Source organism: Capra hircus, chromosome 21 (genome assembly GCF_001704415.2).
Source record: "Capra hircus breed San Clemente chromosome 21, ASM170441v1, whole genome shotgun sequence".
NCBI lineage: Eukaryota > Metazoa > Chordata > Mammalia > Artiodactyla > Bovidae > Capra > Capra hircus.
In genome coordinates this window covers 13,339,889-13,365,988 of record NC_030828.1, presented here as the reverse complement: position 1 = coordinate 13,365,988, position 26,100 = coordinate 13,339,889, and the positions used below count along the sequence as shown (strand labels likewise).

Here is a 26,100-nt window from a genome sequence, read left to right as displayed (position 1 = left end):
TTCATCTAAATTGTTTAATTTGTTGGCATAAAGCTAGTATTTCCTCATAAATCTTTTAATTTTTCAAGGATAAATACTGATCTAAATAATACTTTGATTATGGTAGTTTGTGTCTTATATCTTGGTCTTTTTATAATAGGTAAAAGTTAACAATATTGGGGATGTTTTCAAAGACGCCAGCTTTGGACGTTGTTAGTTTGTTTTGTCTTTTTCTATTTAGAATTTCACTTATTTCCGCTCTCATTTTTACTGCTGTCTCCCTGTGCTTTTCATTTAGTTTTCTCGTTTTCTCTTTTCTTGAGATGGAAGTTTAGGTTATTGATTTAAGACCTTTTCTTCACTTTCCCAGTATAGGTGCTTAAAGACATAGATTCCCTCCGTGTACTGCTGTAGCTGCAGCCCATGCATGTCGCTGTCTTCTGTTTTTGCTTTAATTCATTTTCACCTGTTTTTGAATTGCTCTTTTGATTTCTTCTTTTGTGCATGGGTTTCTTTTTTTTTAAAGTGTGTTATTTTCCAAATGATTTGTAGTTTACTTCTGTCTTAGAGCACATGCTTTAAATGAATTATTTGTTATATAGTTCAGTATGTTTTTTATTTTTGAGAATATCCCATGTATACTTGAAAAGAATGTTTATTCTGCTTTTGTTGGGTGGAATTCTGTGTCTGTTAAGTCAACTTTGTTAATAGTCTTCCTCCTGTATATCTTGCTGACTCTTGCTGACTCCACGTGTAGTTGTTCTATCAGTAATTGAGTGAAGTGTTTTAATATTTAACTATAGTTGTTGAATGACCTACTTTTTGAATTCTGTCAGTTTGGGGGTTCTGTTGTTAGATGTGTGCACATTTATGTTGCTGCTGCTGCTGCTGAGTCGCTTCAGTTGTGTCCGACTCTCTGCGACCCCATAAGACGGCAGCCCACCAGGCTCCCCTGTCCCTGGGATTCTCCAGGCAAGAACACTGGAGTGGGTTGCCATTTCCTTCTCCAATGCATGAAAATGAAAAGCGAAAGTGAAGTTGCTCAGTCATGTCCAACTCTTCGCGACCCCATGAACTACAGCCTACCAGGCTCCTCCGTCCATGGGATTTTCCAGGCAAGAGTACTGGAGTGGGGTGCTATTGCCTTCTCCCATATTTATGTTGGGTTCACTAAAAAGTTCACTTGAGTTTTTCCATAACGTCATACAGGAAAATCTAAATGAACTTTTTGGCCAAACCAGTATTTGTTCTCTGCTCCTGATTTTTCTGCCTTGTTAACCGTCATAGCCAGCCCTCTTCACCTCCAGTGATACTGGTCGCTCTTCGGGTCTGTCCTGGTCTCTAGCCCCTCGCTCTCCTGGTAACTGTCTGCACAGCACACCATCGCCCATTGTTTGCCTTCATCCTGTTTCCTTCTTTGAGTCTGCGATGTGTCTCCTGCAGACAGCATGTAGTTGGATTTTCCTTTTTCTCTAGTAAGGTAATGTCTGCCTTTTGATTGGAGTACTTAGTTCGTTCACATTTAATAGAATTATTGATATGGTTGGATTTATGTCTCTTATGTTTTCCCTCTATATGTCTTATTTCTTTTTGTTCCTTTGTTTTTTTCTTTGCTGACGTCTTTTGTTGCAACAAATAGTTTTTTAGTGGTTGCTCCAAGGTTTTTAGTATACATCTTATCAAAATATTCTTAAAATTAATACTGATTTAATTCTGGTAAAATATAGCAACTTTTCTGCAGTATAGCTCTGTTTTCTCTTCCTTCCTTGTTGTAAACCCAAGAATACAGTGAATAAATGAGTGCTTTATTCAGGCTTGTGTTTAAAGGAAATTAAGAAAATGTATTTACACAGTCTTACATATTTACCATTTTACTTTATCATTTTTTAATGATCTTCATTTCTTCTTGTGTAGACAAGTTGCCATCAGGTGTCAGTTAGGCCTGAAGGGCTCTTTTTAGTATTTCTTGTAAAGCAGGCCTTCTACCCACAAATTCTGTCTTCTTTTTCTGTGCTGTTCTCTTTTCACCTTTAGTTTGGAAGAATAGTTTAAGACTCCTTAGAAGACAGAGAAACTTGACTCCTCTGATTATGCTATTACTACAGCAGTTAGTAGAACAGGTTAGACTATTTCCTTTTTTTGCAGGCATCCTCGCTATAGTATGCTTGTGAGAGTAGAGGCCCCTCTATACCCCTCCTTCCTCTGCCTTCTCTTGGAACAGTTTCTGAACCTCAGCACTGTTGACACTTTGGGCTGGATAATTCTTTTTTCGCAAAGTGGGGGTTGGCTCTCCTTTGCATTTTATGGTGTTCAGCATCCATGGCCACTACCTACTCCATGCCAGGAGTGCCCCCCGCTTCCTCAGTTGTGACAACCAAAAATGTCTCCAGACGTTGCCGAGTGTCCCCCAGAGGGGTGAAGTCACCACCAGTTGAGAAGCACTACGCGAGAGTTCCTGCTGTCTCCCTGCATTGCTCATTCTGCCGTCCTCCACCCTCCCTGCCCCGTCTCATTGCTGATCTTTCGCCTGTCCCACTTGCTGCTCACCTGGATGCTCTGTTCCTCCCACAGAGCTCTGTAAGTCAGTATCAGTCACCTTTTCGAGGAGGGAGGCATTTTCCCCCTTCTCTTTTTAAACATTCTATTGTCCATTCTGTAATGAATACCCTGTCCGTCATGTATTAGCAGAAGCCCATGTTTTTATACAGTGTGTTTTTCAAAATGTGCGTGCTGTAAAACAGATAATGAATGAAAGTTTAGGAACAGTGGAGGTATCACTTATTAGTTATCTTTGTTTTCTGAAACAGATAAGAGAATTTTCAAGTGTATTACTTTAGAGTTTTCATATTGTTTTCTTCTATCTGACTTTTGATACACTGTGTATGTTTAGCCTCAGATTGTAGTGAGAATATGCCATCTTAGAGAGATGATGAAATGTGTCTCGTATCATATGGTTAATAAGTGGATAGACTGAGATTGATGTGTCTCGTATCATATGGTTAATAAGTGGATAGACTGAGGTCAGTCTCTGGTCTTCTGTGACACAGGCCCATGTCCTTTAAACTTCAAACCCTAAAGAGAAATAGTGCATTCTTCGTAGAACCATAGAGATGAAGTACAAGCATTCTGCATAGTAGGAGCCTTGAGGCCTGTGGGGACTTACGTGCTCATATTCTAGAGAAAGAAATGTGATGCTTAGTTTCCTCCCGTAAATGGCTAGCTAAGATTTGTCCTTCGGTACTTGGCTAGTGAAGTGGATGGTAGGGATTTCGACTCCTAAATGGTCATAATTAATTTTTTGTTGCTCTTAAGCAACTGCAGCATTCTACCCAGCATGGGCTACATTTTGGAAAAAAGTTTTATGTTTTTGTTCTTATAATTGAAGAGAGGAACTTTGAATTACTTTTCTCCACTAGAGACGATCATTCAGTTAGTGTTCGCCAAGGTTTTCCATGTGGCCAGGTGGATAGCTATTGGAGGATGGATTGGAGTCGAGAGATGCACTCTGTGTGTGTGTGTGTCAGTAGGTGTGTGTGTAAGAGAGCTTTTTCTCTTTGTAAAGTTTGTTTTTAAAACATTATTTTCAGACATTCTAAAAAGTAATTTTTCACGAAGGTGCATGTATAAAAAGGAAATCCTTTAGTTAAGGAGTCTAGATTTTCCTTTATTTCCGTCTGAGCTTGCTGTGTTGACAACAAATTCTGTGAAGCACTTTTCCCCTACTCTTTGTGGTGGGTCCTGAGGGTCATTATGGCTCTCTGCAACCGTTTGTTCCTTTTAAGGAGGTGATCCACTGAAGAAATGTCATTGTACAGAAGAGAGGTTTACTCACATAACTTCGAAACTTTCCCTTCCTCAACTGTGATAGGCCATTGTTCTCAGCATCCAAAAGTTAGTGTTCTTTTTAACCAAGTGTAATGGTATTTCCTTTGTGCAGAGTCATCCAATCACCTTTTCTGCATAGTGACTCTGACCAGGAGCCTACCCCTACTGTATGTGGTTACTGCCCTTACTAGAGATTATGTATCATTGAGCCACTGTGTTTGTATGTAGTGTTTTTGCAAAGTATGGGGCTTGCTTTTAAAGTGAGAAAGAGCTATGACTACATCAAAGAATTCAGCGTATACACATAGTCATGTGCAAATGTGTCTTTCATACCCACCCTACAAAATACCTCAGTTTGATAGAGTATTTTCAGAGGCTTTACCTCTCCGTGTTTTGCTGCTGTTGTTTTGCTTCTGCTGTCTGGTCCAGTCTGTGAATTTATTTTGCACTTTTCCTTTCACATATTTATCGCAGGACTTCTAGTATACTATTCTCCCTACTTTGATTTAATTTTCTTCTTTGTTGTTCCTCACTAGAGTGAGCTTCTGTTTATCCAAAATCCCAAGGTCTGGAAAATGCAGAATTGTTTCTGCTTTGGTGAGAGGCATGTTTTAAATACAGAAGTTGATTGACAGAGGAATAGTTTAAACAGTGACTCTTTAGGCTGTGATGTGGTATCATTATAAGTTCACCATGATGATGGTATACCTTTTATATCCATGATATTACAAACTGACAGTTGTCCAGTGCATGGACCAGCAAATTTTTCTTAAAGAACTTGGTAGTAAGCATTTCAACTAGGCATGTGGTCTCTGTCACAACTACTCACCTGCTATATAGACAGAAAGCAGCCATAGGCAGTTTGTAAATAATTTAGTATATATCTAAGAAATAATATCTCATATTAACTCCTTTAATGCAGTAAGAATACACTAGGTGGATGAAAATATTTGTTGCCTGAAACAGTAGGACCAGTAAGTCTTGTTTTTAAAAAAAGTTTATTATTTAAAAGTTTTTAGACTAGTGTAGTTTTAATTATAATGTGTTATGTAAATTAAAACATTCTCTTGAAATTATTTATCTCCCAGCTCTTCAGAAAGTAGCCTGATGTATAGGAATGGGCTTTCATTTCCAGTTGCCTCATATATTTTGCATTGAGATGCTGATGAGATAGCTCATTTTTTATATTGTTCCTTTTAATCTTCTTATCAGTTTTAATTCTTCAATTTATTTTCATAGCAGTATGGCCAAATACAGTGTGCCTTTGGTTTGTTGAGGGAGAAGCTTTAATGGTATTCTCAGATCTCTACCTCTAAAGGTTGTTTTCTCTACCTCTTTGAACATGGTGGTTTCAGGCATTACCAGGTGTCACTGGGCTTGAAACTGACGCTCCTGGTGCCTGATGACATGCTTGGCCATTCCTGAGATCAGAAGTGGCAGCAGACAGTTAACATCCTTGTGCCCAGTGGCAGAGCTGGCGTTTGCTGTCTTTGGCTTTCTCTCTTATCAGAGATCTCACTACATGGTAGCTCTAGGTAATGTCGAGTCCTGACTTTGTAATTCCGGGACTTGACTGACCTCAGCACAGCAGGGCGTCCTGGTGTCGGAAGGCAGACTGCAGACTGTGGGCAGCATCTCATCCACTGAGCTTCAGTCTGTACACAAAGCTAAGCAGCTTCTTCCAAGTGCTTTGTTGGCTTTCATTTGGCAAGTGAGAGTATATTTTTCTAAGCCCCGTGAAAGAAAGAGCTTTCATCATCGTGTCCCATACTGAATTTCTGCCACAGGTCCTTTAGTGATCCAAAGATGGTTGAAACTTTGATCTGTAGAGTTCAGGCAGAATTTGTTATGGGTGACATGTTTTTAAATTTCATTAATAAATTTTGTGCCTCCAAGTTCTGTTAGTATTAAATTTGTATCACTTACATCATTCTTCTTATCTAGGGGTTGTGTTGTTGATTGTCATTGTGATCTATTAACTTTTAAATCTGTGGGCAGTAAGGATGACTGATGGAAACGATATAGTTTTTACATTTGGTGACAGCTCTGATATCACCACTAATTATTCTTTTGTCTCTGAATATTGTTTTCCCTATAAATTGCAGCTTATTCAATGATAGCTTATGATTAATTTTCTGCCTAACATTTTATCACAATAACTTGTTACTTATGTACTAATTGCATGATTTACTGAAATACTTTGTGAACCCTGAATCCAGTCTCAGAATCGGAAACCTGCTGTTATCCAGTATAGACTTAAAAATTGACTCAGTTGATTTTCCCTTGCCTTTTTGTTTTCCCCACTCTTGTATTCAAGAGCTAATGAAAGATAAAAGTTATTTATCCTTATAGGGAAGACTCATTTTTTTTAACAGGTTTTCTAGTTGGTTCCTTAAAAAAGAAATTTTAATTGGGAAAAAATTTTTTTTTTCTTCTGTGTAATTGAGTAACACTGTTCTGTTTTATCTCTAGGTTTGAATTCTGGGAAGATTTTGAAGAAGACCATGGGAAAGGGAGAGAGAATGGCTATCAGAGTCTTCATAAGGTGCTAGAGCCTTTCCTTCTCCGGAGAGTGAAGAAAGATGTGGAGAAATCTCTTCCTGCCAAAGTGGAACAGATTCTCAGAGTGGAGATGTCAGCTCTTCAGAAACAGTATTACAAGTAAGTCATGGGCTGAGTCAGGCCCAAATGGGATTAAGATCAGTGCCAGGAAGACATGAGAGAGAGAACTGGCAGGTAAGCTGCCTTTTTTAGTGAAGTCTCAACACAGATTTAAATAGCAGTTTATTTATGGTCGGAGAGAGGGAAATTCATTTTTAAGGAATTGGTCTGTTTACTGTTGTTGATGATTACTTACAACAGTTAGCAGAACTCCAAAGCCAAAACTGTGAGGTCTGGCCTGTTCAAAGACCGGCCTTCCCTTGTCTCCGCCATTCTAGTTTCTCTTCTCCTTAGGTAATGATTACTATTATATTTAAAAGGCTTAATGTTTATCTTTTCCTTTATTTTTAATGTTTAAAATAGAAGCAGATACACTCTAGCTTCTTCTAGCCTTTCTCTTCTTGTACAGATGGTAACACCCTGTGCATTTTTCTGTACCTTACTTTTTTCACTTAGTGATGCCAGACAGCTGTGCTGGGGACACTCCACAGTAGTGGACAGAGGCAGACAACCTTTCCTGTTTACAGCTGCATAGTGGGTCTGTGGGGAAGTTTGTTACTCATCCCCTAGTGATGGCCATTTGGATAGTTCCGAATACCTGCCTTTTATAAATAGTGCTCTAGTCTTTGAGCGTCCCTCTTTGAGATGGGTTCCTAAAACATGTGGTTGCTGAAAGTGTAAAGATATTTCACAGTGCAGAAGAAAAGTGTTTCTCATAGTTTGGGGTTTGTGGTTAGAGCTTATTTGGATATGTGTGAATATTCATGCACTCCGTCCTCCCTTCTTTCCAAACTGAGAAAACACACTCATCATGAGCACTGTATTCTGTAAAACTCCCTTTTACACAGTTTAAATGGATATGTAGTTTCCGTTTTTGATATATCTCATTTATTTAAGTGATTTTCTAATTTGTGATAGCTTAATTTCTACTTTTATACTATATTAAAGACAGCTTCAGTGACAGCCATTGTTTATGTAAAATACATAAATGTAATATATGTTCTAGTGTCTATATATATATATTTTTTTTTTTTCTTTTGCCTTGGCTTTCTAAAAAAAAAGTATTCACTTTCAATTGGAGGATATTGTGTTTGTCTCTGCCATACATCAGTGTCAGTCAGTCATAGGCATACACGTGTCCCCTCTTGCATCTCCCTCCTGCCTCCCAGCCTGTCCCATCCCTGTAGGTTGTCCCAGAGCACCTTAATCATTGAGCTCCCTGCATCCCCGCATCAGATTTTCTGTTGCCATCATCCTCTCTTGGTATCCCTGTGCTCAGCCAGGGTGAAGACCGGATCGGATGTTGAGTGGCTTGACTCTGGAGATGTGTGAGGGCTCCTGCCTGGGTGTCAGGAGGCAGGAGATAAAGCGCCCTTCCTTGCCGTTTCTGTTCCCCCCCGCCCCCATGCCCTCAGCCATAGTGTCTCCTTTTATAATCTTCTGGTATACCCTGTTCTCTTTCGTTGCATCTGAGAATATAATTATTGTCTTGACTTGCAGATGGATTCTGACCAGGAATTACAAGGCTCTTGCCAAAGGAACAAGAGGCAGCACATCTGGTTTCCTTAATATTGTGATGGAGCTGAAGAAATGCTGCAACCACTGTCACCTGATTAAACCCCCTGAAGAAAATGAAAGGGAGAACGGACAGGAAGTTCTTCTGGTGTGTGCCTACCTTGTTTGTAATTAGTTTCTTACGGACAGTTTAATTTCTGTAGATGCTTTTACTCAAAACGATCCTTTTCCTCCTTGATGGCTCTTCAAGGAGCATCAAAAGAAGCTTTAAAAACAGGTGAGGAAAACCAAATAGCTAGGAAAAATCTGGAAAGTATATTGTCACAGATACCAGGTAAAGACCATTTAAAGACAAGGGATTGCTTGTCAGCTAGATTGCAGAAGCCTTCCAGAAGCTTTAAGATGATTTTAAAAATATGAGCTCTTAGAGGTGAAGGGCAGATTGAAGTAGCCGGTTGATCATGATCATGTCTTTTTGTTCTTCAGTCCCTGATCAGGAGCAGTGGGAAGCTGATTCTATTAGATAAACTGTTGACAAGACTTCGAGAAAGAGGAAACAGAGTCCTTATCTTCTCTCAGATGGTGAGGATGTTGGATATCCTGGCTGAGTACCTGACTATTAAGCACTACCCTTTCCAGGTAAGGATGCTCGGTACTTAGGGTCTCTCCCTTCCTCTCTCTCTCCCTTCCTCTCTCTCTCCCTCCCTCCCTCCCTCCCTCTCTCCCTCCTGGGTTGTATGCTTTGCTTGTTAAATTATCCTCAGGTAGAAAACAAAGAGTTTTCTTGTTTGAAACAAATTGAGATTAAGAGTCCAGGAGGGTCTTAATTTTACTTTTGTAAAATTAAAGGTTTTTGTCTTCATTCATTAATCTCCAGTAAGATTAGGAGAAAAATAAGAAGGAAGAAGGAGTTTCTTTAGCATAGTATTTTTCTGCATGTTAGACAATAAAAAAAACAAAAACTTATCTGTAATCTGTGTATAGGCGTGTATGCAGTTCATTTGGCCTAATATTTTTTAATGCTTTGATTTTCAAGACATTTAAGGCATGACTTATAATTATTAAATAAGTTTTTTCTCTAGTTTTAGATGGACTAATGCAGTTAGGCTGATACTGATGATACTTGAAGCTAGTGATTCTAAGAAGACCAAGCTTTAAAACTCAGTGCAGATTGTCTTTCAGAATACCCTGAAAGGCCTAGTTATATCCGTAATACCTGGTGTGGTCTTTCAGCGGCTGTCTTAGATACTGTGGTTATTATCAGAAATAGCACAGCAGAAAGAGTCAGTGATCTTTCAGTACATCTGATCCCCGGGTGCTTTCAGGTCTGGCTCATCCTTTGGCATCCAGGGAAATAAGGATATGTTACTTTCTCTCTAGGGAATGAGTAGTCTGGTGTCTGCTCAGGTTATCATGCCTAATGCCTTCGCTTACTGAGAATGCTGAAAAGAGGGCATTTGGGTTTTCTGATTTCAAAGCTTATCTTTAGGTCAGGGCTGTCAGGTAGCCTTGGTAGTCAGAAAGAAGAAGGAGGGTTCCCATGTGTGATTCTGCCTGTGTTCAGGTGGCTCTGGGTTTGGTGGGCAGAGTGCTGAGCTATGGGTCCTTCCAGACCCCGCTCTGCCCCGCCATTGATGACTGGCTAGCGGACAACATCTGTCTGGTCAGTTTTGCCCTCTGTAAAATGAGGTGGTTGGTCTCAAGTGGTGATTAGAGGGCAGCAATATGAAAATGATTTTAAAGAGTGAGAAACGCTTTATATACAGCGTATAGGCAGTAATTCTTCAGTATCCACCTATTATATGGTATGTCTACAGTGACATTGTTTTGGACCTAGAGTTGACATACAGTCTAATGTAAGAATTGTATGTGCTGGGAAATGCCAGAAGCTCTCTTGAGGATACATTTTGGCTGCTTGAACGCTTTAGTTTTGGGGAAAGCTGGGGTATATGACCAGCTTAGTGTTTTCAGTATTGTGGGGAAATGTCTTCCAAACAAAGTTATGTAAAGGGTTTTTTGATGTATACAGCAGTTAGTAACAGGGCAGCTTTCAGCCATATTAACTTAGGAGCATCACTTCTCTGCAGGAGCTAATTGTGAGGTGACCAGCGGTAGCGTTTCCTAATTTCTTGAGTACCCACAGATGGAGAATCAGACAAAGCCTCTAAGCACAGCGCAGTTGCCGTCTTTCTCCTTATGTCCTAGCAGTGATTCTGATCCTTGGATGAGCCTAGGTGGCCCTCAGAACCAGAAGTTTCTGAGCTTGAGTGTGTAACCAGAGAGCTTGGGGCATGTTGGGGGTGCTGCTCAAGCATAGCCCTTGGACGGCACTTGACCAGTGTGTTCTGGTTATTTTTACTCAGAGGGTGTTGGAGTGAGGAAGGTTCCAAGTCTTCTGTTCTATTTTGAGTGCAGCTGATTTTCCTACCTTGTGATTTTTCTCGTGGTTTATTTTTACAGCGTCTGGATGGTTCCATCAAGGGAGAAATCCGAAAGCAGGCGCTGGACCACTTCAACGCAGATGGGTCTGAGGTACAGCATGCATGGCTTTGCTACCTGGGCAGTCTGGGCTCTGTATCAAGAGGGAAGCCTTTCTAGCTGAATGTACTCTGTTTCAGAAGCAGTTCACAGTGCAGCTGTCCTGCCTGATAAGAGAAATCACTGATGTAAAAGGCGCCTCTTAACTTGGTTGTTTGTCACCCTGGAAAAGCATATCCGTGCTTGTTTCTCTTCCCTGGGCTGAATTAATGGCAGAGTAGCTCTGATATCAACAGAGTGTACTCTGGTGCTCCCAGATGGCAAATTTCTGGGCCTAGAAGAAAAACAAGGCCAGGTTGCGGAGGGCTGACCAATAGGATTCACTTTGACATGTGTGCTAATTCAGAAGGTTCCTACCTGTACTCTTGGTGACTTGAGTCTTAAAAAGTATGTTTTTGTCGTGTCTCAGATTTGTTGGACCTTGGTAGGGATGTGGCTTAATTCCCTTGCTTGGGCTGATAGGAGCATCGGTTCATCTGTTAGGTGTTCAGCTTGAATTTGGGAATATGAAGTATTTTGTTTTTAAGGCATATGTGGAAGAGCCCTTGGGACAAGCTAGAAGCCTTGTAACCTTGTAATGTGTGCCTGTCAAGCTGTTAAATACCATGAGATTTGAGAGAAGGAGGGGGAAGAGGTTTAGCATGGGGGGCTGTAGTGGTGTGAGGAGGGGAGGAAGCCAAGGAGAGTGCTGGAGGTGGGACTAAGCGGTCTGTGGAGAGAACCTGGGAGCCTCTGAAGTCCAGGCGACTCTTCTGTGTAGAAAGACCGGACTTCACTTTCTGCTTTCTCATGAGCTTTAAGCACTGTGCCTGTCACTCCAGAATGGCAGGACTCCTGCCCCTCGAATTGCACACTGGCCCAATTAGACTGTGGTATTCTGGCTTCTTCTCTAGCCTGAAATTTTAGTTTTCCTTGAGGAGTTTTAGACACTAATCTCTTCAGAACCAATGCTCTGAATAGTCAAGGACAAGAGGAATTGAATTATTAAAAATATTGATAACTGTATAGTTCCCATTGCTCCTCCTAGTTCATCATCTGTAAACTTTCACATGATTTCACTCCCGCTTCGTAACCCTGCGGTGGCAACTTCAGTGTAACAATCAGCACGCGGCCCTGCAAGTGTGCTGTCGGTGTCAGCTATTTTTATTATTCAGACTGTGTTGGGCTTGGCTTTTCGTGCCCTGCTCTGAGTTTGAAACTCAGTATGAGTGAAATGTCTTATACTGCCCTGAGTCAGAAAAAACTAAAGTCGGTTTCCTCATAGTTCTCCACTCATCCCCCTGCCCCGTGGCAAGATACCATTTTCTGCAAACCTGAGTCTTTCTTAATCAAAAAATTTATGTACTTTATTACTGGGAGAAAGGATTATATGCACATTTTGAAATTTCACAAGTTGGTGAAGAGTACAAAGAAGAAAAGCTGTACAAACTCCCATTCCAGCTTGCTGTTCATATCATCTGGGTCCATTTCATTCATCCCAGAGGAAACCCTTAATTTGTTTCTGTGTTTGCCCCAGTTGGAATCAGGCTGCATATAGTCTTGTCACCTTTCATTCAAAATTCTACTCCAAGCATTTTCCCCGTATCATTTAAAGATTTAAAAAATAATGGTTTCTAATATTTCTCATGCCTGTTCCCTCATTTATTTAACCATTTTATTGTTGTCAGATGTTTAGTTAAGAGGATGTGAGCATGTAAAAAAGGTTTTTAGTGCCTTTTGCTCAATCACTTTTTCCAAACACTTTATATTCATGCTTTTTTTTTAAAATGTATTAATTTATTTTGTTTTGCCTAGTCTTAGCTGAGGCATGTGGGATCTAGTTCCCTGACCAGGGATCGAACCCAGGCCCCCTGCTTTGGGAGTGTGGAGTCTTAGCCACTGGACCACCAGGGAAATCCCCATATTCATACTTTCATGTATGAATCCTTCTAATTTACCTCGCCCTTTAGTTTCATAGGTTTTAACCTTTACCTATTTGGTAATAGACGTAACTAGTATCTTAATATAATGCATACTACCTTTGATAAAGAATGACATTGAAAATAACTTTTTATGATCATTCAGAGCTCAGATTTTGTTTATGTCTTAGACGTCTTATTCTCCAGTGTTTACCTGTGGGCTTCGCTCTAGAGTGTGGAACTGCTGGGTATTTCTACCAAGGATCACAGACTCAGTGCTTCAGCACCCCTGGTGATCAGTTCTTCATTGGAACTGTTTAAAGTTCTTGTGAGACAGCGCTCTCTATTTTTAGTTCTATGACAGTGTTGGTGAATGATTTATTTAGATTGGGGAGACCTTTTCATTGCGGTTATGTATATGTATTAAATACAGCCATTTTATCAAAAGATAACTCAGAATTACCAGTGTTTGAGAGCCACTTTCTCGAGATGCAGCCGGGGGTGGGGTGCCTGCCTAGTCCCTGTTATGCGTTGCTATGGAAGCTGGGACATGTCAGGGCCTGGCTCTTTGCTGTGTGCAGCTCTTCAGCTTGTCCTTCCCTGGTTTCCTTGGTGCATGTTGTGTGGTGGTTGAGGGTCCTGTGCTGCCCAGTGGCTCCGTCCTGTCACCTGTTGGTACAGTGTCTCTGTATTTGTCAGCCGCCTAATAAATGAATAGACATTTGCTCAATAAAGTTTCCTTGCTTGTGTGGACTGCCTGCCTTACATGGCATGACTCACCTCCACCCAGGAAATAAGTATGCAGGCGACTTACTGATGTGATCCGTTGATAACTAAGTTTGTCTGGTTTCTGTTAACTGCTTGTATACTAGTTTTAGTTGGGCAGGACCACTAATTCTTTTGCTCCTGCTGCCTTATCCATTTCTACTTGACTCCCTTAGCTCATTGCACCCTCTCTTACCTTTTAGTCAAATGAGAACTCACTTTGCCATCAAGTCCCTGACATTCTCGTAGCCTCCGTAAAGGTTGTCCATCACGTCTCACTTTTCTTCGCACCTGCAGGGGTCTCCAGGTGTGAGGGCTTGTTGGGCTGTGCGGCTGTTTCTGAGAGGCCACTGCATAAAGTAGTATATTGCATTGTGTACAGGACTTCTGTTTCCTGCTCTCGACAAGGGCTGGTGGCCTGGGAATCAATTTGGCTTCAGCGGACACAGTTGTCATCTTTGACTCTGACTGGAACCCCCAGAACGACTTGCAGGCACAAGCCCGAGCCCACAGAATCGGTCAGAAGAAGCAGGTCGGTGGGAAAGCCTTTGGATGTGGCTCGGAGGGGAGGTTGTTGTCTGTGGGTAGATAGCTATTTGTTAATTAGCTAGTAGAGAGACGCTGTCTTTGGGGCTGAGATGAGATGAGCCTATAGTTATGGACCAGTTCTTTCTCATCGTTTGTAAAGTGTATGACCAGTAACTTTCTGGCTTACTCAAAAGGTACATGATGAATAGACTTAGAATTGAAAATTTCTATTTTAGTATAGAAAAGTTGTGATATTCACATTGTTTAGCGCAGTCTACTTTGATTACACATGGTCAGTATTAGTGCCGCCGTAGGCTGTGCAAGTACACACTTCTTTCCTTCAAGGATGAATTTCAAAGTCTGCTCCAGTATTAGCTACCATTTAAGTTTCATATATGGTTGGAGATTCAGTTTTGGTAAAACAGATAATTCTTCAGCAGCATTTTTATTGTTAGGTCAAGGCTATAATAATAGTTTTTAGAGGCAATTTTTATTTAAGAATGTAACATGCTGCCCATAATAGAAGATATAATATATTATATATATATTAATGCTTAAGTTGTCTGCTTGGATCAGTGACTTACAAGTAGTAAGCCATAGCAGAGAACAGATATTTTTTTTTCCTCTCTTGGTTTTAGACAGAAATAACTTTCTATGTGTGTGAACAGGCATAAGCATAACATTGCCTTTTCCTGCAGGTAAATATTTACCGCTTGGTTACAAAGGGGACCGTGGAGGAAGAGATCATAGAACGGGCCAAAAAGAAGATGGTATTGGACCACCTGGTGATTCAGCGCATGGATACCACTGGCCGAACGGTTTTGGAAAACAATTCTGGGAGGTCCAAGTAAGTGCCAGAAAGGTGGGAGAGGTGGCAGACGTCAATTTTACATCGTCATTTCGTGTAATTCATTCATTCTTCTCTTGAGATGCTCTGCAACAGACATTAATCCGTTGATTACCTGGAAAGGACCAAGCCAAAACTGCAGGATGACACCTTGATTTTATTTTGCTTTCCCTGTTTCTCCTTCCTCTTTTCTTTTTTTTTTTTGGCGTATCAGCCCTCCTCACGTGCCCTCTTGTCTTTCCTGCCCTCCTCTCTGGCTTTTTGCTTTTGGCTCTGCCTGTGCCGTACGACACAGCAGCAGCAGTGGCAGCTGTGTGCTTGCCATCAGGCTTTCACTGTATTGCCTTGGACTTTGAAGCAGCGAGGCTGCAGCAGGTTGAATTGGCAGCTGTTCCTTATTATTGGTAAAAATGTTTGTGTGGAGATTGCCTTTCCTGTTGAAAACAAAAGGGTATGATAGGAGAATAGTTAAGCTTCAGCTGGCTTTATCTGGAAGCACAGCAATTTCTCTTAGAGAGTTTCCATTTTCACCAAACTGTTGAGTCTCATCTTCTGGGGCAGTCTTACAGTTTGTGTTACAGGTTAAATCAAATGAGCCCTTTCTAATTAGGTGATGATGATTTGCCACTAAAAAGAAAACTAGGACAGAAAAAGCTTGTTCTTTTATTTTGGACCAGAGAGGAGGTGTTTGAAAATTCTTGGTGAACAATAACTTACTGAATTAAGGGATGAAGAGAGAATTCCCTTCTTTCATGTTGCTAGTTATCTTTCTTGCTTACCCATGTAAATATATGAACCTCCTGGAAAATAATTGCTGTTTTAGTCTTTTGTTAAGTTTACCACTGCAGACTCATCCTGTGGATTAAAAACCATGAAATATTTGTGAGATAATTTTTCTTGTGGCAGAATTTCTGTTTTCACCAGTAGTTGGACCTCTTTAGGAAGAATAGATATTTAGAACTCAATAGAAGTTATTTGATGTCCCTAAGAGATTGCAACTACATTTTACTCCTACAGTTCAAATCCTTTTAATAAAGAAGAGCTGACAGCGATTTTGAAATTTGGAGCAGAGGATCTCTTCAAAGAGCTTGAAGGGGAAGAATCAGAGCCTCAGGTAATTAACAAGGGGAAAGAATGTCTTGATAAGTATCATCTGTGAGAGTCTAAATTTTTCTGGAAGCACATTCTGAACCTGAGACTTTTCTAAAGAAAGAGTAGTTACTTGCAGAACAGTTTCTCTTTTTCCTTATACGGCTGAAAGTGCTTACAGAATTGAATGGGAAAGAATGAGAAAATCATGGAGGGTTTTGTCTTTGCTATTTTTTGTTCCAATTTTATTTCTTGTAATTTCTGAAGTGTCATCTTACGATTTATATGAATAGTAGTTTTGAAACGTTGGATATAAAACATTATAAAAACTGTGGGTGTAAAAGAAAATGGAGTATCAGAGAAGAGGGCTGGTTTATTTGCTCCAGTATTCCCAGTGAATGCTGACCGCTGTTGCCTTTTTACCATGTGCTTTCAGGAAATGGATATAGATGAAATTTTGCGCTTGGCTGAAACCAGAGAGAATGAAGTCTCAACAAGTGCAACAGATGAACTTCTGTCACAATTTAAGGTATTAAAATCATTGTCTGAGAAAGTCCTTGGCGTTGATTTGTGAACCAATAATAAGCAATGCCTGTCAGTATTTTGTCAGTGCAAGACACTCCGTGCTTTTCTTTTTACCTGACTTGATTCATAGCCCTTAAAATCATTCTCTAGAGTTCCAAGTATGGTGTGAATATAGACCGTACAGTCCTGCCCATGGGGGTAACCACCGAAGTGGTCCATCTTGCCCAGAGTCAGTGGCTAGAAGAAAAATAGTTGGTGTAAGTAAGGCTGCAAACACGCTGTCAGTGGGACGGGTAGGGAACTAGATAATGTGGAGCTCTGGGAGAGACACTAATAGAATCATGACAAAGAGAGGTCAGAGGTGTGAAAATCGAAGGTGACAGTGGGGAAGCTCTTGATGACGTTGTGGCATTAGGGAGGTTGTGGGATGGTTGGTGGTATTTGATAGAAAATTAAATGAGATCAGGGCTAAATGCAAAAGCTGGATACCGGATGAGTAGGAGGTGACCGCATTGAATACAGACTTTATTAAAAAGCTTAGTAAGGAAAACAGTGAAAGTAATTTATAAGGATGGAAGGTTCAGGCAAGGTAAGGTTTTTTAAAGGTGTTACCATGTTTCTAGGTTGAGGAAAGAGCTCGAGAATAGGAAAACATTGAAGGTTCTAAGGAAAGAAGGATAATTTGGTTACACATTGCCCAGGAGGAGACTGGAAGGGATATAATCAAAAGCATAGATGGAAGAACTGGCCTTCGAAAGACAAAAGAAGAACCCACTTTGGGAAGGAGAGGGGAGGGAAGATGTAGATGCTCCAGTTGGCGACCTTACTTACCAGTAAGTGAGGTGTTTGCTGAGAAGTGGAGAAGTTTTGGGATGGCTCCATCCAGGGGCCAGGAGTTGCTGGGAGGAACTTGACAGGGACTAGAGCTGAATTTAGAAGGTGGGGCTTCATGTTAGAGCAAGTCAGCAGGATCAAATGACTCTCCAGCATTACTTGAGGTCAGAAAAACTGGATCAGTTGTTCATCCCAAGGTGGAAGATTGGCTTAGGAGGCACAGAAGAGTCATCAAAGTGGCAGAAAGTTGCCCAGATTCAAGTGAGAATGTGGTTGAGTGGATTCATCGTTGGTTGGTTCTGAGCATGTTAGTGAAGAGGGTAAGAGGTGACATGGATGATTATGTGTGGTAGACCCACTAGGACTGAGAAGTGTTGGGAGGAAGCAGTACTTTGTGATAAAGTCCAGGGTTGGCCACAGGTCGAAGAAAAAGAAAGGGGTTGAGTGGATCACAGAGCTCTAGGGTCAGAGTTAATGTGTCTTAAGGATGCAGAAGATGGAGGTGAATTCTTAGTGTTTCAGCTGGATTTCACTGCTGTGACTAATGCTCCCTTCTTAAAGAGAAGTATTCTTCATGATGGTGTCCTAGTCAAAATATTATATGATTATTTAGATCTGAAAATTGCTGCATATTACAGATTGATCAGAAGCCACATTATTGGTGACACTTGTCTTTCTAAAGCCCTTTTGGCCATTATGTTTCCGCATCAGGTTAGGTAGGATTCTGCTTAAGTAGGGACTCTGTATGTCTGGAGTGCGTCACTGAATTGACTTTCTTTTCCTAATAATTCTCTTTTGTTAAGCTAATTTAACATGTTGGAAACATAACAAACATTTTTTTGAGATATTTATGACTACAAGTTTCTTAGGTAATAATAACCAATCCTTAGAAAATTCTTACTATACTGTAAGCACTGTTTTAAGTGCGTTCTGTATATCAGTCTTTCAGTTTTTACAACAATGTTATGTTCCAGTCACTGTTATCATCATTTATAGATGAGGAAACTGAGATACAAGGAGGCTAAGTAGATTTCCTAAAGTCACACATGTTTGGAGTTGTTATTACTTCTTTAGACAGGGATTCTGGCCTGTAGCGTCTGGCCCTTTACTGCTACACCACTCTTGGGAAAGTTAAATTCCCAGCTGCATGAACCAGTGATGTATCTGTAGTATTGGTCTTCGTATCAACTAATACCATTTTAAAAGTGAGATTTAAAGTAGTTACAAACAGTGCTTAACTTGAGAGATCAGTCAGATAATTCATTTTATGGAACAGAAAAATGTTAAATTTTAAATCTCAGAAATTATGCACCCTGGTTTTGTCGTATAATATTAAAATTCTGATTGTGAAGACATGATATCCATGTTGGGAGTTAGAGTTAATTTTGCCTAAAAGTTCTGATTTCAGTGTCAGCTCTTAAGTTATTTTGAGGAATGGAACCTCCTAAAACTCTTAACTTCAGTCCAGTCCTGGGGCCTGCCCACTGCTGCTCAGAAGTGGCCAGAGTTGGTAGATGTTTCTCTGTAGCCATAGTCTAAGGCTTTAAAACACATACATCTGCATGTATGTAATATGTATCATGTCTGTATAAATAGATATTAAATGTCTGGTATCAGGCTTTCCTGATAGCTCAGTTGGTAAAAAACCTGACTACAGTGCAGAAGACTGGGATTTGATCCCTGGGTCGGGAAGATCCCCTGGAGAAGGCAATGGCAACCCACTCCAGTATTGTTGCCTGAAAAATCCTGTGGACAGAGGAGACTGGTGGTCTGCAGTCCACGGGGTCACAAGAGTCGGACGTGACTTAGTGACCAGACTACAACATGAAGTAAATGGAATATTCTTCCAAGTTTGCTTAAAGTTTTGCATTTTATGTTTTTGTTCCTGAGACTAACGCGGTTTTGAGCATGTGAAATTATCAAATACCGTTAGCTTCTATGCTTTTAATAAAAGTGAATAAGGTAACCAGTTGACTAGACAGTAGCTGCTGCTTTGAGTTGTGCTTTGTTTCAGGTGAGCTCTATTCAGTGTCAGTTTACAGTGCACAGGCCTGTCAGTCCACACTGGGCTAACATTAGGGATTCGGATGTGATGATCTGTGTTTGCTTTATTTTTGGCCACACAGCACAGCATGTGGGATCTTAGTTCCCTGACCAGCGATCAAACCTGTGTCCGCTGCAGTCTTGCAGTGGAAGCATGGAGTGCTAACCACTGAATCACCAGGGAACTCCCTGCAAATATTATCATCAGATAAATCTAAAAGTTCTAGTTAGTGTGTTAGAAAATGTGTATGATTTAATAGCACATCTTTTAATAAAACATAAAACAGTTTGTATCTTTTTATCTTTCTTTATCCTTTAGTAAAATTCCTGATGAACTTTAGAACTCGGCAAGTAGATTTTGTTGAGGGGATAAGGGAGAAATTAGTGGAAAACTGATTTTTTTGATTATGTAATATCGTAGGAGTCCTCTTATTCATAGCATTTTAGATTCAAAACACTGCCTGAGTTGGTGTTTCAGTAGCTGGTGTTTGGGAAATAGTGAAATGTCGGTCAGACAGTGAAGTCCTTTTGTTGTAAGGTTGCCAACTTTGCAACGATGGAGGATGAAGAAGAGCTTGACGAGCGTCCTCACAAGGACTGGGATGAGATCATCCCAGAGGAGCAAAGGAAGAAAGTGGAGGAGGAAGAGCGGCAGAAGGAGCTGGAAGAGATTTACATGTTGCCTCGAATTCGGAGTTCCACTAAAAAGGTGATCGAGTGAGAAAAGAGACGGAAGCGCTTCTGACGTGCAGGGTTCCAGGGCAGAGTTTCGGGAACTTAGCAGAGGGAAGCAGAAGCGTGCGCAGGGCCCAGGAGCATACCTGGGAGATGTTCCGTCTCTGCATCTTGGCCCTTTGAGAGATGGCTGAACATGATTTGAGTTTGCCAGAAGGTTGCATTTTGCACCTGAGACCAGAATGAGTAATTCTAACAGTTTGGTTCTGATGGTCAAGGCCTTCAGCTTTCAGAGTCAAATGTCTCTTCCTCTGTAAATGTTCGTTCATAGCACTTGATAAAAATACTTAGTAAGAGATTATATAAAGGTGCTTCAGTTACAGAGCACCATCATAGGCACTATCTAATTTAATTTTTGCAAGAACATAGAAATAGACAAACTATGTTTTTATTACTCAATTTGTAGGTTTGCCTAAGATCCTAGTAAGTCAATATTAGCTAACAGTAGTTATCATTGAGTATTCACAGTGTACCAGGCATAATAAGTCAGTGCTTTTACACTGACTGACTCATTTAATTCATATGAAAACCCTATTTATAGGTGCTCTTATCCCCATTTTACAAATGGAAAACAAAGGCATGGAGAGGTAATTTGCCCAAGGAAGTAAACATGGACCTACAATCCAGATATTTTTATTCCAGTGTCCTTAGTGATGGCCAGATGACGAGAGGCAGTGTGGACCAGGGACAGTATGCCTCTGGCAGTGTGAATACACAAGCAGATCTCTCATCGCACGCTGTCTGCCTCCTCCTTTCTTAAAGGCAGATTGACTTGCCTGATAAAATAGGAAGTTCCGAGCTTTAAGGAGTTAAGATGGGCTGGTCTTAGTCCTTAGATTACTTGGACCTGGCATTTGCAACAGTGTACCTTTGCGTTTTCAGGCTCAGACAAATGACAGTGACTCTGATACTGAGTCTAAGAGACAGGCCCAGAGGTCCTCTGCCTCTGAGAGTGAGACGGATGACTCTGATGATGACAAGAAGCCCAAGCGCAGAGGGCGTCCCCGAAGTGTGCGGAAGGACCTGGTGGAGGGATTCACGGATGCTGAGATCCGGAGGTTGGTGGAGGCCCTGCTCTCCCTCCCCTCAGGTTTGGGTGGGCATGCTGTGAGCCTCAGGTGATGCATCCCTGACCTGGGTGACAAGGAGGGCGGAGGACAGTAGGGAGACAGGAGTCGTGCCCCAAGACTCCAGGGTGATTCTGCCTTCTCCAGGCTTTTCCTTAGTTGAGCTCTTTGTTTACTTCTTGTTCTCTGCTCTGAACATTTCATGATGAAGAAAGTCCAGCCAAGAGGAAAGAGGCTATTGGAGGTCACCTCTGGCTGGAACTTTTCTTTGTTTTTATTGAAGAATTGAGTACATACATGCATATTTAACAATGTATGTAGAAGAAATGGCATCATAGAAAAAATTAAAGGAGTACAGATAACCCCAGTCTGCTTTCTGTTAGTGTTAATACTGGTATCCGTTTGGTTTGCTAACACACACAACATGTTGTTATGCACAGCATATTGTTCGGCAGCTTGCTTCTCGTCACTTTCAGTTTTAGGCATCTTTCTGTGTCGGTAGTTACTACACATTTGTTGGTGTCTGATTCACATCCCTCCGCCCTCCAGAAAAATCTAAAATTGTTGCATTCAAACCATTTCCCCCTAGTTTCTATGTTATCTTTTTAAACAGGTGAAGAAAGTAGAAACTCTGAAGATAGCTAGCTTTATGATCTAATCCGTATTATTAACTTAACTATATCACGTAGTCCTTTTAGGTCAGTATTTGAAGCCATGAGGTTGTTTCCCACTAAATGTTACACCTGTTCGTTTCTTTATTACTATGGAAAAGCGTAAATGCATACAAACACTGGTGAAACATCAGCGCCCCTCCCGCAGGGCATCATCGTGACCGCTGCGCATCGGCGGTCTGTCGTGTGTGTTCCTGCTGCTCCCGTCGCCGGGCCTAGGGTCGCACAGAGAAGGCTGTATGCTGTGCTGTGGCTGAGTCGCCTGGGCTGACGGTGTCTGTTGGGCCTGCCGGTTTACCGCTGTTCGGCTCTTCTGTGCTCTTTGATCCTCTGCCTGGTTGTTCTGTTCGTTATTGGGAACGGCGTGCTGACATCTCTAGTGTTGCTGCACTGTTTATTTTCCCTATTTTGTCAGTCACTGCGTCCTGCACTCTGGGCCTCTGCTGTCAGGTGTGGATCCTTGATAATGTGCTGTGCTGAGGGACTGGCCCTTTCCTCATCAGAAAATGTCCTTCGTCTCCATTAACAGTTTATGTCTGAAAGCTTCTATCCTGGTTCAGTGCTCATGTAGATGCTCTGACTCTCTTGATATTGTATGTGTGGTATCTTTTTCCTTTTTTATTGCAATCTATTTGTATCTTTGAATCTAACTCTTACAGGCTGTATTTAGTTAGATGATTTTTTAAAATTCATTCTACTGATTTCTTTGTTTTGGTTGAAGTCTCTAAACCATTTACATTTAATGCAATTACTGATAAAACAGAGTTTATGTCTGCATTTTTCTGTTTGTTTTCTATGTCTTGTATCTTTTTTGTTTCGTTATTTCCCCCATTACTGCCCTCTTCTGTATTGCATGATTTTAGTATACTATTTTATTTTTCTTGCTTCTTTTACATTTTAAAAATTATTTTCTTTGTGGTTTCCCTGGAGATTATAGTCAATATTTTTAGCTTGGACTAATATGAGCTTAGTTTCAGTGGTATTCTAAAACTTGACTCCAGTTTAGGTACAGTCCTTCTCCCTTTTTGTGCTTTTGTTGTCAAACAGGTTTAAAATCATTCAGGAGAAGTAAAAAGTTACTGAAAAAAATACATACACACTGTCTTTTTTACTTACTCGGGTGTCCTCCTGAGGCTCTTGTTTGTTCGTGTGGATCTGAGTCATCGTTTCATGTCTCTTCATTTCTGCCCCAGGTACTCTTCTTTAGTGTTTCTTTTAAGGGCAGGTCTGCAGCAACAAGTTGTGTCTTTATTTATTTGGGAGTGTCTTAATTTCTCCTTTGTTTTTGCAGGATAGTCTTTATTCTTTTTCTCTTTCACGTTGGATAGTCTCAGTTGACTTACCTTTTCACTGATGTTTTTCTTCTGTCCATTCGCATCTACTCCTGTGATTTTTTTTCATCTTAGTTATTGTCCTTTTCAACTTTCAGTTTATATGTGACTCCTTTATATAATTTCCATCTCTGCTAATATTCTCCATTTAGTGATACATCATTCTCAAATTTTCATTAAATTCTTCAGACATGGATTCCTTTAGTTCTTGTATATATTTACAATAGTTGATTAAATCCTTTGTCTATTAAGTTCAACTTTTGGATTTCCTAGAGACTATCTCCATTGAAAACTGCCTTCTTCCCCTGTATATGGATTATACTTCCTTGTCTCCTGTAGCTTTTTGTTGAGAACTGGACATTTATGCAGTGAAATGCGGCTGGCCTGGACATCAGAGTCCCCCTGCCAGCCAGCTTTCTGTGTTTGCTGGTCGCTGTTGTCGTCGTTTGCCTGTTTAGTACCTTTTCGGGACTAGCTCTGTGAAGTCTCTGCTCATTTAGCTTAGAGCTCAGCTGATGATTGGGCAGAGACTTTCTTAAGCACCTTAAGGCTACCAAACAGTAAATCTCCAGCCTTTGCTAGAGGACCCCTTGTGAATGCTGAGGCATGTGTTCACACTCTGGCAGGCAGTGTACGACTTTGCCTTATCCTTCAGCTTGTGTTTGTGTGGAGCCTTGGACTGGTCAGAGGTGAGAGATTAACAGCTTCTCATGTCTTCACTGTGCCTGCACACAGCCCTATACATGTGCAGCCTTCTAGATTCCCGGGAATAGGCCCGAGCTTTTCAAAGACACCTGTGAACATCTTTTTACCCCAGTTTTTCCATCGTGGTTTTTATCAGCTTGTTCATCCTCAGCTTATAATGCTGCTTCAGGCGACCATGGTGCTAAACCTTTGTCTCTAATTAATTTTTGACTGATAAACTATGGACAGTCTCTTCACAAAGACCCAAGTCAGATGAAGACAAGCCTGAGAATGGGGTTTCTCAGAGTGCCGTCGGTCAGGCCAAATAGCACTGTGTTCTGGGGAAGGAGCTTCTGTGGAGCTCCAAGCCCATTCTGCTCCCTGGAATGGCTGCTGGGTTGCTGTAGCTGGGAGAGTGGTTTTCAAGGCAGTCTTGGTGCTGGGGAGGGGGCACGGGAAATAGAGCAAGTCAGAACGGCAGAGAGCTCACCATTCATACTGAGAGTCAGCTGTTTTCTTGAATATATGCTTATAAGTTAGCTGCAAGCCTTTGATTAATTTCCAGCATTCCAACAAAGTTGACTTGGACAGTTTTTGCCAGTGTTCTTCTTGCTTTTATGAAGGAGCAGATTCAGGGGTCCTTCTTACTCCATCATTCCTAGAGTGCTTCTCTGTCTCACTATTATTTTGAAGTAGGCTCAAAGGACATATGATTTCAGATGTAAAATATTTCAGTATATGTCAAGAAAAAGAAATGTGGAGTTGAGGAATAACCCTCAGGCTTGCTTTCATATACAGTACTTTCCTAATCCTTATATCCATGCTGTTCCTTTTAATATTGTTTCTTAGCTATTGTCATGTTCATCACCACTGTTAAGAATTGCTACGCCTTCTCTTTTCATTTTTTTCTCCACGGTATCTCTTTTCACTGTTAGCTAACCAGGTAATTTGGCGTTTTACAGTGATGCCCTTCATATATTGTGAGTCTTGCTTTTTTAGTGAAAGTGCTAGTGATTGGCTCTAGGGAGGCGAACAGATTACACATATATTGGCTTTTAGCGTAGTTTAGACTAGAGACTTGGGGAAGGGTGATTAGGTTTTAGGTTGGAGACACCGTTTGGCAGGAGTCAGAGTTTCAAAATAGTTTTGCCTAAAAAGTTTAAAATCATATATTTATTTTACTTTGCCTTATTACAATAAGTGCTTGAGGCAGTCCTAAAACTCTTCTAGATGTATTATTGACCAGAACATAATGGAAAATATTGTAGTATGGAATTGAAAGTAACAGCAGTGGACTGAATAGACCAGTAAAACTGTATTGGATTTTATCATAAGAGTTGTGGTTATTAAATCATTTATTACCTATTACCTGTAAACTTGTACCTTCTAAAAATTACAGTGCTAGAGTTAAGCCACCATACAGTTACATCCCTAAGCAGTTTCATGACCAGTCACTGAGAATAAAGTTGATCTTTGGTTTGAAAAGGTTTTTAGCGCTCATTTTAAGTTGGCCATTTTCAGAGGCATTCAATATTCATTCGTTTAGTGGCAGTTGCAAGGACTGGGCAAAATGTCTTTTTGACTGTTCTTATGTTTTTGACCATTTTTATGGCTCGTATTTCATCACAGGATGTGTTTGCACCAGCCTAGCTGAAGTCTGCTTTTTAAACGTGATTTATTAATCATTTTCCTAGGTTCATCAAGGCGTATAAGAAGTTTGGTCTCCCTCTTGAACGGTAAGCTTAGTAACACAATAGTTTCTTATCCAACTCTTTTTCCCTTCTATTATGTAGCAGTTTCTTTTTTTGGTTCTATTTTCCATTTTTAAGGTCTGGCACCTTTTGACAGTCTGAGTTTTAGACATGACATGCTCCAGATGACTTGGAGATCAACAAAACGTGATGCAAATGTAACTGCACTTTGCTTCTAGGAACACTGCAGTGAGTGGAAGTAGGCATGAGAAAGGAAAGTGAGCACGAAGAAGCCAACTAGTGCTGATAGCTGCTGGGCACTTCACCCGACGGCCCGTTTAGTTAATAAAGAAAGCTGAGCCCTTTCCCCTGTTTTCTGAATTAGTCTGTTTTTGTGGACTCTTCCAAGTCAAATTCTTTATGATGGAAAGTGAGTAAGTTAGACATAGTCACTGCTGGAGGGTTCTTGTTGGAGCCTTGGAACAGTCAGTTGAGGAGTGAAGAGAGAAGTGTCTTTGCAGGAGCAAGCTTATGCAAAACCAAGTGGTAGCTCACATGGGCACAGGGCCTTGAGGTGTGTCCCGGTATTTGTCTCTCCTCAGGCTGGAGTGCATAGCACGCGATGCTGAGCTGGTAGATAAGTCTGTGGCGGATCTGAAGCGCTTGGGGGAACTGATTCACAACAGCTGTGTGTCAGCAATGCAGGAATATGAAGAGCAGCTGAAAGAAAATGCCAGCGAGGGTAAGTCAGCAGGTCTGCCTCAGAGATGGTCAGAGACCTGAATTGGAATCCCTGCTACTCAGGGGTCTCTTCTCTGCTCTCTTTCTTCATACTTGTATCCTGTGCTTCCCTCCTTTTTTGAAGTGTGTATTC

At 40.9% G+C, this 26,100-nt stretch overlaps 1 protein-coding gene across 4 annotated transcripts in view; it reads left to right on the top strand.

Moving 5' to 3' along the window:
• CHD2 (chromodomain helicase DNA binding protein 2) overlaps positions 1-26,100 on the top strand; it is a 112,056-nt gene that overhangs the window by 52,764 nt on the left and 33,192 nt on the right. For all 4 annotated transcript variants that reach the window (XR_001919845.1, XM_018065977.1, XM_018065978.1 and 1 more), the window contains 12 exons: positions 6,277-6,465; positions 7,966-8,128; positions 8,467-8,619; positions 10,441-10,512; positions 13,564-13,713; positions 14,408-14,556; positions 15,574-15,670; positions 16,082-16,174; positions 19,586-19,756; positions 20,665-20,840; positions 25,230-25,271; positions 25,829-25,968. Coding sequence is in view for 3 of the 4 variants with exons in the window: in XM_018065977.1 (XP_017921466.1) it covers positions 6,277-6,465; positions 7,966-8,128; positions 8,467-8,619; positions 10,441-10,512; positions 13,564-13,713; positions 14,408-14,556; positions 15,574-15,670; positions 16,082-16,174; positions 19,586-19,756; positions 20,665-20,840; positions 25,230-25,271; positions 25,829-25,968 (1,595 nt within the window). In the remaining variant the exon portion in view is untranslated. The remainder of the gene's footprint in view (positions 1-6,276; positions 6,466-7,965; positions 8,129-8,466; positions 8,620-10,440; positions 10,513-13,563; positions 13,714-14,407; positions 14,557-15,573; positions 15,671-16,081; positions 16,175-19,585; positions 19,757-20,664; positions 20,841-25,229; positions 25,272-25,828; positions 25,969-26,100) is intronic.